Raw genomic sequence first — 11,214 nt, 5'->3', positions numbered from 1 at the left:
CTAAACAAAATATGTAGAAATATTAATGGCACTCCAATGCTTTTGAATTATGGATTCGTCTCTGGATTATATAGGACGTTATTACCGGGACCATAAACGGAAACAAGCAACTCATACCACAACTAATGAGACACTTACCCATACAAAATGACACCAATTTATTACTATGTAAAATAACAATTACAATGAATGATCACGATAAAACAATCACTCTAGGGAACATACAGCCTACACAGAATATAAATAGAGAACTTAGACGACCAGTTACACGAGTCATGATTACTGCAGATCCGTTTCACTAAGAAAGAAACCCGTATGTCTCCTAAAGTAGTATTTTCGCTTAAATACTACAAAACATCTTAATTATTGATCGGAAAAGGGTCAAAATTGCCCCTGAACTATCGAAAAGGGGCCAATTTTACCCTCCGTTTGTAAATGGGCTCAAATATACCCCCACCGTTAATAAACCGGGCCATATATACCCTTAAAAGTTAACAGACCTCCATGTCATTATTTGACCCATTTTAAACTTATTTATCTGGTGACATGGACTGCCACTTTGGAATAAACCCACCTAACCTTTTTTTATATCTTGTGTCCTCTTCTCTATCTTAAAAAAAACACCTCACTGGTTTTGTCTCTTCCTAAATAATCTCTTTCTTCTGTGACTAAAAATTACAGCCTTACTTTGTTTTGAACTCAAAAAACGATGAATCTAATCTTCTCACATCTGCACACTGAAGCTGGCCTGAAATACCTCAATGAGTATTTCGCTGGCAAAAAATATATTTCTGGGTAAATAATAAGATTTACATCAAACTCCCTTGAAATTTTTATGGAAACTTTTTGCTAAAATTTTAGCTTTGATGGTGATTTTGTAGAGATCAATTAACGAAGGATGATATTAAGGCATATGGAGCAGTTTTTTAAAAATCCAATTCACATCTTTACCCAATGCTTACCAGCAGTACCAATCTTGTCACGATTTGCAGCCTTAATATATTATAATTTGAACCAACCCACTTATTAAATGCCTTAGTTGGATGCTGGTCTCTAGCTGCTTTGCTCCTCCAAAATGTGGTATTATCAAATTGATATATGTTCGAATAATAATGCAATAGGTTACAAACAATGTCACCATGGTACGGTGTTCTCCAAGATTGTCGAAATTACTTACTGCAATCGGAACATTTCTTTGAGGCCAAACCAATGAGGTGTTCTTTTAAGATAGAGAAGAAGATATAAGATATAAAAAAAACAGTGTGGTGAGTTTATTCCAACGTAACGTGGCAGTCCATGTCACCAAATAAATAAGTTTAAAATGGGTCAAATAATGACATGGAGGACTGTTAACTTTTAAGGTATATATGACCCAATTTATTAACGGCAGAGGTATATTTGACGCCATTTACAAACGGAGGGTAAAATTGGCCCATTTTCGATAGTTCAGGGGCAATTTTGACCCTTTTCAGATTATAGAAACAAAAGGTTCCACAGGCTCTCTAGGTAAAACCTATGGCTGGCCAAGTTATATTCAATAAGTAGGCTTATTTAAAATCCAACACAAAAAAAGGAGTACCACAAATACTCTAAACAAAACTTGAGAATCTGTAATTGAAGTCTGGAGAACAGGCGAAAAGAGATTCATCGGATCGATCAGAATGCACAGCTACTGGGCTGCAATGGTGCTGCTCTTTCGCGGTGGAGGATATCCTCTCAAAAATGATCTAAAAAGTGTAAGAGCTTGTGAAGGAGAAGTATAGGGCACTTCATGAGCTGCACCCCTAACTGTAGCAAATGTTAAGTATGTAACGTTTGCGTCGTTCCTTAGCCCTCCAAATGATTGACTCCATCCTCCGATCTGTAATTATTCAACAAATTATGTATACACATGTTTTCATTGTTAGATCCCAACAGCAGAGAGATGATCCAAGTTTTAGAATTAGTAGGTTTAAGATATGCATTTTACCCTTAATGAGATGATTTATAGTCACACAAATATCTATGACTTATTTTAAAACACAAGTCTCAAAAATCTTTCATTATTTCTTAAACTCCGTGTCAAGTCAAACATCATCAAATAAATTGGAACGGAGGGAATAATAAACATCGAAAGACAATAAACTAAAAACCATAATTAAGTTCAGATTAAAGGAAAAAAGAGCCCACATGTTCAATTAGTTAAATTGATGTACTCTGACATGTATTTATCTACCTCTTTTAATGGTTATCATAGTTAGTGAGACTTAATTACCTTCAGTAGGATCTAAACAAACTGCTTAGGGTAAAAATGAATTTGCCTTTGAACTTTGCCAGTGATCCGGATTTGTCCTTGAACTTTATGAAGGGTCCAAATTTGCCTTTAATGCTGTTGTCGCTAGCCCAGAAGGGAAAATTGAGCTATTTTGGTAACATTGGGGTAAAAGCGAGACACTTTTTTAACAGAGGGTAAATTTTCTCTAGATCGTATAGTCTAGGGGCATATTTGGACCTTGACCCTATTCTTACTGTACGTTTTAAAGAGTTTTTCCCGTATGAACCAAACTAAGCACAGCAGAAAGCCGGAAAATAATGCAGGAACAGAGGAACATACCTGCAAGCCATCGTACCAAGGACCATATTTGTCAAAAGCAACTAGCTTTACATCTTGAGCAAGCAACTTAGCTATTTTCCGAGTTTGGGTCAGTGGTAGTTTTGAATCTTGGTCTCCACTAGGGAAAAACGAAACATTCACAATCTTAGTAGAGTAGTAGTTTTAACAAAACCGAAAACACCTTATACCTAGACCGCAAAATTGTTAAAATTGTGAAGATCATATTTAGTATTCCCTCCGTTTCACTTTGTTTGTCTTACTTTCCTTTCTAGTCCGTATAAATAAGAATATCTCTTACCTTTTTTGACGTTTCTTTAGTTCCAACTTCCACATGCCATGTTAAAGGGCATTTTCTTACATTCCATATATATTTATTTTAAGACCACAAGATTCAAAAAGTATTCTTTAATTTTTTAAATTTCGTGTCAAATCAAAACCAAACAAATAAATTGAAACAGAGGGACTACTTAATAAACTACCTGAAAAGCAGAACTGGGATATGCTCTTTTAGAATGTTTGACAGCAGAGGTATAACGTCTATAGCTGCATCTTCTATCTTATACTGAAGGGGTCTGAAAATATTAACAAACTTGTTTTATAATTGCACAAGCAACAAGTAGACAAAAGAAAGTAAAGGTTATTGTAAACATAAAATAAATAAATAAATAAATAAATAAATATAATATTCTATGTTTATTAGTTTAAGATTTTAGATGAAAAACAATTTTTTTTCATATTCAACCATGAGAGGGCAACTTGAGCAATCAAAGTTACCCCTCTAGCATTGCTGACTATGAACAGGTGACAACTAATGATTTCTACTTTACTAAGCCAGTTCGGTAATGTAAGGTGAATTTGGAAAGAAAGAAGAAGATAAAGACCATATAAGGAAACCAAATGACCCTATCCCCACCAATGTGGGATATTCAACGAACCCCCCCCCCCCCCCCAAACCACCACCACCACCACACGGCACTCCCAAGATTGGACATCTGGAACGTGGTCAATATAAGATGGGGGCCTAACATCGGGTGAAACAAGATTGGGTGGGTCTGGCTCTGTTACTATGATAAATTAAGAAATGGATCTTGGGCCTAATTACTCAACTCCAGAAGTTAGCTCAAGAGAAAAGGATTGTCCAGGACCAAATGCTATACCCACCGATGTGGGATATTCAACACAAGGAGGCGACGGGGATTCAATTTTCCTAGGGGTTAGGGTACTACGAACACGAGAGAAGAGCTGTCTAAGAATGTGCCTAGACTACCTAGTTGTCAATAAGGGGAGCAGCAATGAGAGAAGCGATAAGCCCTTTAATCTACTCCTCAAAGTAGGAATGGGGGGTGCTTGGTTAATAATTCAATAGATAGTTCTGCTCACATCAAGAGAAACTCTTCATTAACTGAGACTGAGAAGCTCACTGGCTCAAACATAAATAAATGTAAGTATATAGTTTAAACTTTTAGATAAGTATATAGTGTAAGCTTTTAGATGAAGAGATACACAAACATTACTGCAAGGGAAAGTAAAAGAAGGAGAGAACCGACCCCGAACAGATCTCCCAGGCATATGGCAGGTAAGTGGTGTTGGCATGTAGTGCCTTTTGAACTTCTGGCTTGTTAAGGTACAGATTTATCCATTCAGTAAGGCATGGATCTGCAATTTTTCCTACTTTATTATAAAGCTGTCAAAAGAATAGCTGCAACAAGTTATGCTCCAATTCGAGTGGGTGATATTATGTCTGAAACATAGTTCTCATGGAGCTTAGATTTTCATACCTTCTCGTGTATTGTGCCGAGGTTTCCAAGGGCCCGTAGTTGTCCTGCTGATACACATGCTGGCAAGAGTATATCATCCTTAACTATTTCATTTCCCATCTCTTCCATTCCGAGTTTCAACACTTCCGCACATTCGTTAGATATGTCATTATGTATATACTCCAGCATGTACCTTGTTTCATTACAGATTGTTGTTTGCATATCAAGCAGTTCATCGGAAATGACACCATGAGCCCATAGATATTCAGCAGACCTCACGCTTATTTCAATATCTAGCAGTGGATTTCCCAGCTGCAAATTCATTGGATTAAGTGAAGATTTGAAAAAGAATCAATTATCAACAAATAGCTGGAATATGAAAACATAGTTTGGTAGTTCAAGGATAATGTAAACGTTACTGCGATTGATTTAAGTTTGATCGGTTTGACATTGGACATTCTGTTGTAATCAAGCAGTAATGCTGCAAACTGTGGTATATAGTGACCTAAGAACCAAAAATATGTTAGCTGAACAAATCTTAGTATTCAAAATGAATGAGTATATACAGTCAGACCTCTCTATCACAACATTTCACTGTAACATATATGTTTTCTGTGGAACCGATCTTTCATGTTGTGTTATATTATTTGTTCTCTTAAACAGCATTTCGCTATAGCAGTCAGAAAATATTGGGATAAACGATGTTATTATAGAGAGGTTTGACTGTACAACAAAAGGACCATATAGATTAGGCCAGTTCAGATACGTCAACCTGCATAACTCTCCCCAGTTATGTACACTTCCGAGTTTCTATATTGGGGGAACTTCTCGAACCAGTTGAGGATGAATTGGAGATTCTCCTTAGCTGTAGAAAGATTAGAACGAGTAAAAACAAATATTTCCTGCATTGACTTGCAAATATTATTGGCTATTTCAGGAAAACTGGTGTACCAGTTGCAGCATCATCCCAATTGATGTGATCTGAGCTTGTATTTGAGTATGAAAATCCTACCCCAATCGGGGAGTCCACGTATAGCATGTTCGATTCTGTTTCATGTTTACTAATATAAATCAGTCACTGTTATCAGATTTTCGGGTGTAGAATCTTTTCAATATGATCATTCAAGAAATAAGAAACATTACCCAAATTCCAAGAATACTTGTTTTTCACTAGGCTCCCATCTTTCCCTGGCCGAAAAGGACCATGCTCCATAAAAGCACCATAACCAACAGATGAACAACCAGGGCCTAAGATTTTAGATTCAATAAATTAAACGATCTTTGTTTTTTTTTTTTCCTTTTCATTTCAGGTCTTATAAGCGAAAATTAAGGCTGAATACATCCACAACCCTTGAACTTGCCGGTAAGTTTTATTTAGATGCTCAAACTATAACTTATTTAAATTGAGCACCTGAACACATGATAAAATGCTCCCACTGGACACTTTTGGCTCATAATTTTGGAAAAGTCAAGTGGTCATTACGTAAAGATGTTAATCACATAAAATATGTCTTCTCTTTTAATTATATGCATCATCATCAATTGGAACAAGTCTGAGGTTTTATGACTTGTTGAGTCTAATGCTCATAATTGAACGTGTCTAATAGGAATACTTTATCATGCATTCAGGTGTTCAATCGAAATAAGTCGTAGTTCAAGTGTCTAAATGAAAGTTACTGGCAAGTTTAAGGGGATATCGATGTATTGTGCCAAAAATTGATGTTATTAATTAGAGAAATCAATGTACCTCCATTGAGCCAGACAGTAAGGGGAAGTGATGCTGCATTTTCTGAATCTGCTTCAACAAAGTAATAAAATAAAGCTCTGCCATGTTGAGAATTTGTAACAATATAACCAGAGTACTGTTTGAAGAAAATATTTGGAGGTTGTCCAGGAAGAGAAGTTATGAGCTCGGCACTTGATTTGTTGAACAAGAAGGAAGAAAAAATAGTAAAGACACAGAACCATGGAACCATTTTCAGATGAAAAAAAAAAAAAAGTGAATGAGTGTGTCAACAAGTTGAAATACAATTATTGTACACCTGCAGATTGATATACATTAATATTAACTTATTAATTGATAAAGAAGTAGGCCATGAGGATTTAACTGTTACACCAACCTTTAAATATGTAATTACCAAGAAGACTAAATTCTCACCTGATTAAATTCTTTAACTTATTAATTGATAAGAAGTAGGCCATGGAACCTTTTTCAGATGGAATGAGTGTGTCAAAAAGTTGTAAAATAATAAGTGTGTCCTTACACGCTGACGGCTAAATTTACAGATTGACATCTAATTATTTAAGTGATTATACAGCAAGCCATATGGATTAATAAATACATCTATTTTTAAACATACAATACTTGCCAAGAACATCAACATCATACCAACATAAAATATTATTACATGTCAACCATAATTCAGTTATTTAATAGCCAATAGTCTTGGTATAGTGAGTATGCACCTTCAGGTTGACTTCACCTAATTAGGAAGATAGCATAAGGGAACTTCATCAGAAAATTACATTGTAGTCAAAATTATTCTTTTATAAAGTTGATGTTGAATCCCCTTGGGTTCTTCTTGTGTTTATTTTTTATTTTATTTTTAAATTTTGAATCTCCTTAGTGAAAATCTTATTTTCACCGCTAGCTCTGACCACATGTTTGCTCTATCTAATTTAGATCAGGCTGCATTGGATTCAAGAAACTACAGATTTCAAAAAGTAGCAAGTTTCGTATTGTGCCCCACAATTCTCTAGGATACTCTTGCTTTGCAGATAGGAAGATGGAGCATATTTATTCAAATATGCAAATTGTAATTATTTAAATTGATGGAATATTTTCTTTGGGCTTCTTTTATGAGAAAATATCAAGAAACTTCAAAATATGTAGTGGTATTGAAAAGGGGGGAAATTACCGTCAAATATACGAAGTATGTACACAGTGTTGAAGTAGTGTATACTTTATTCTAGATATAAATATACTATACATATAATATATATACCTATACACAACATATACAGTCGAAGTATATAAGTAGAATATACTTCGGGCATGTTGGTAAACTAGTTGGCCGAAGGGTACATTTACGTAAGTTCCTTAAAAAAGATCTTAGCTGATATAAATGGAATGATAAATCAATTAAACCTCATGCCCACACTACTTGGGGTTGTGTATAAGAATCTCTTTTGTTTCTTTTTTTTTTTCGCGGATTGCCCTTCATTTGGGGTGGTCTTTAATTTTTGCCCTTCAAATTGGTGGTCTTTAAGTATCCCCCTTCGCCTAACACTCTGAGGTTGTGGGTTTGAATCCTAGCTCAGTTAAAAAAAAAAAAAAATTGCAAGCCAAAATTTCGCTAGGCAGAATTTTTGCAAATCTGCCCATGTAAATTCTGCCTTAAGGCAGAATTTCTGCCTGAAGGGCAAATTTTAAAGACCACCATTTTGAGGGGTAAAAATTAAAGACCACCTCCAGCGAAGGGCAATCCTGCAAATGGCCCATCTCTTTTTATCTGGTTCCCCTCTATTCAAGCCCATTTTTGTTCTAATACGGGTAAATAGCATGCATTTTAAGACAACAATAGCTTAGGGCTGGGCATACTTCGGTTCAAACCGAAAAAACAGACCAAACCGGACCAAATAAACCGAAAAACCGAAACCGAAATTAACTTCGGTTCGGTTCTGTTTTCCGTTTATGCAAAATTAAATTCGGTTAAACCGAAAAACCGAATTATATATATATATTGGAGTTCTACCCATAAATAATAAACTAAAGAGGCCCAATCCCAAAATAAAATATCCAACCCAATTAGTGAAGCCCTATTATATATATATATATATATATATATATATATATATATATATATATATATATATATATATATATATATATATATATATATATATATTATTGGAGTTTTACCCATAAATAATAAACTAAAGAGGCCCAATCCCAAAATAAAATATCCAACCCAATTAGTGAAGCCCTATCTAATATCTACCCAAGCAAAAAAAATTATATAGGCCAATGATTTTGTCTTAGCTCTAATCAACAGCCCTTTTAGCTAATGTATGGTCTGTGTTGTGACTGTGTTATATATATATATATATATTGTGTGTCTCTTTCTGGTCTCTCTATATGTGACGGCTTTGCTCCTGTTGAGATGTACTAGTACTGTTACTGTTTCCTGTTTCCTCTGAGCTTAGAAAACATCGCTCTAATTTTAGCTTATGTTTGTTAAAAATTGCTTGAAATTGTCCAACCGCCTACTTGTGGCTAGGGGTGTACATGGACCCGGTTGGTTCGGATTTTTTAAACACCAAACCAAACCAATCGCGTCGGGTTTTTAAATTTATACACCAAACCAAACCAATAAAATTCGGGTTTTTCAACCTCGGGTTTTTCGGGTTTTTTTTTTTCGGAATAGTCTTGATACAATACATATAACTTTTACTTCAAATATTTCTGTCCTAGTAAGATACAACTATATAATTAAGGTGTTTCTTAAGAAAATAACACAAAATGTGAGAAGAGTGATGACATTGTATTAAAATATTCAACAAAAACTAATAAAATCGGTTAAAATAAATATTGCTAATTAACAAGCCATAAAGAAAATGACCATAATCTAAAAATACTAAGTCATGCTAAAATAAGCACGGCTAATAAGTATTAATTACATGACAAAGAAAAAAACTTAAGTTATGTATTTTCACTCTCTAAACTAATTATGCAAAACTAAAGAATAGATATCCAACATTATTGTCATTCCTAGTGGTAAATTGAATTTCTTTTGTTAGCGTTAGTGTTGAAAGTGGGTTTTGGTTTGAACTTTATTTGAGTTACAAATATCCATAGGATATAAAACTTATTGACATTCAAAATTCTAAGTTCAAGCTTGAATAATATGATAATAGATAAAAAAAAAAATGAAAAAATAAAAGAAATATTTATAAATTCCATTACAAATAAATATTTTTATATATAAAATATTTTAAAAATTGAATACATGTAATATCGGGTTGGTTTGGTTCGGTTTGACTTTTTTTAGTTAAAACCAAACCAAACCAATTATGATCGGGTTTTTTTTCTCAACACCAAACTAAGTCAAACCAAATCACTAGTCGAGTTTTTTTTTCGGTTTGACTCGGTTTATCGGTTTGATGCGGTTTGTCGGTTTACTTTGTACACCCCTACTTGTGGCTATGGGAAAGTTTCCATATCTAAACCGAATAAACCAAACCGAACTGCGGACCCCACTCTCACTCTCAAGCCCTGTTCTCTCAAAACATAAAAAGGATCTTGAAAAAGATTACGCGGAATCAGACACAAAGAAGGGTAAAAAGAAAAAACAATACAAAAGCAATTTTATCATCCTGGCGTCGAGCTATTTTTCCGCAGGACCTCCCCTACAGTATCGTCACCGCAGTAGAGTTTAACCACCAAGTTCGGGATGGATTGGTGTGGTTCCTCTACGCCTAGCACACCAGAATATTTTCGGTTCCCATTTTTTACAAACCGAAAACCGAAAAACCGAACTGAATTTAGGAAACCGAACCGAACCGACCGAACGTCCAGCCCTACAATAGCTTGTCTTCAAGATAATAAAAATTAAATAACAATCAAGAAAATAGTGGCTACCACAAAAACCCATTTACTCCTTAAGGTATTCAAATTGAAGCTGTAGCCAAAACTTGAATTCCTAGGCCAAATGATTCAAAAAGGAAAAAAGTAAAAAGCAAAGTGACAAAACTACTAGCATAAGCACCAAATATGCTAATTAAGCATTGCTGTATAAGCACCTACAAAATGAAATAGTATGTTTTCAACGGAGGATATGATGACTCATTGACAAAGAAGCCTACTTTAAGGGTGCGTTTGGTGCGAAAGAAAATATTTTCTTTCTCGTAAAATATTTTCCTGAAAAATAAGTGTGTTTCTTATTTATGTTCTTGTGTTTGGTAACTAAACAAAAAATATATTGTCTTAAAAGCATTTGTATATAACTTACACAAGCAATATGGGGATGGGGTGGGGGTGAGGGGGACGGGGACCATGGTAGTTGGGTGGGATGGGGTGTGTTGGACTTGTTTTTTCTTACTTTCATTAAGAAAATCATTTTTCTCACTCGGAAGATGTTTTCTTAGAGAAAATAATTACTAAATTTTGACCAACCAACTACACCCTAGAAAGACAACTGCGTCTCAGTTCCAAAGTAACCAGACCTATATTTGGGGAGAGGCAGAACAGTAGTACTCTTGGAGTGTAACAGACTAACAATAGGTTTGATAGATAGAGGCAATGAAGACAGAAGCTGAAGTTGAGAAGACAAGATTTTTATAATAGAATTTTGGAGATTTTCCAAGTTTCTAACATTTTTAGTTGGAAACAAAATGCATTTTTGAATTGTTTCCCGTTAAATATTTTCTACTTTAACAATTCTGATTAAATTTTAATAATCAGAGTTTTATAAATATCAAACCGAAAGTGCTTATTTTTGATAAATTTAAAGGATCAAAATTGCTCAACTAATACTTAAGGGACTATTTTAAACCTACTACTAAAGATAATGACCATTTTTATATTTTTTTTCCAATCAGACCAGTTAATGAGTAATTATTTATAAAATTATTTACATTAATTAGTAAGCTGATAAAAATAATACCACTCTGCTTCCCAAAGAATTAAGTGTATGCTAATATGATATTGTAATATTAAATTTGGAAAAATAATTTCCCCTAACCAAATGAGATCCTGTTTGATCAACATATATCGAATTCACGTTGTGTAAGGCCCATTTAAGGGGAAGTTGCTCCCGAACGGGATTTTTTCCATACCTGGAACTCAAACTCAAGACCTTTGAT

The 11,214-nt window shown here is 34.4% G+C and overlaps 1 protein-coding gene across 1 annotated transcript; it reads right to left on the bottom strand.

The window, feature by feature from the left end:
• Window positions 1–1,326: 1,326 nt before the first annotated feature.
• On the bottom strand, window positions 1,327–6,393 carry LOC132032651 (serine carboxypeptidase-like 45). Its single transcript, XM_059422313.1, has 10 exons — window positions 6,098–6,393; window positions 5,494–5,598; window positions 5,302–5,397; window positions 5,123–5,215; window positions 4,770–4,855; window positions 4,372–4,662; window positions 4,141–4,277; window positions 3,073–3,165; window positions 2,594–2,711; window positions 1,327–1,861 (listed from the first exon to the last, which is right to left on the bottom strand). Exons 1-10 carry the CDS (start codon window positions 6,324–6,326, stop codon window positions 1,670–1,672), a joined length of 1,440 nt encoding a protein of 479 aa, XP_059278296.1. The 5' UTR covers window positions 6,327–6,393; the 3' UTR covers window positions 1,327–1,669.
• Window positions 6,394–11,214: the final 4,821 nt, after the last annotated feature.

The sequence above is a fragment of the Lycium ferocissimum genome, chromosome 10 (genome assembly GCF_029784015.1).
Source record: "Lycium ferocissimum isolate CSIRO_LF1 chromosome 10, AGI_CSIRO_Lferr_CH_V1, whole genome shotgun sequence".
Classification (NCBI taxonomy): Eukaryota; Viridiplantae; Streptophyta; class Magnoliopsida; order Solanales; family Solanaceae; genus Lycium; species Lycium ferocissimum.
This window is presented reverse-complemented; position numbering and strand designations above follow the sequence as displayed.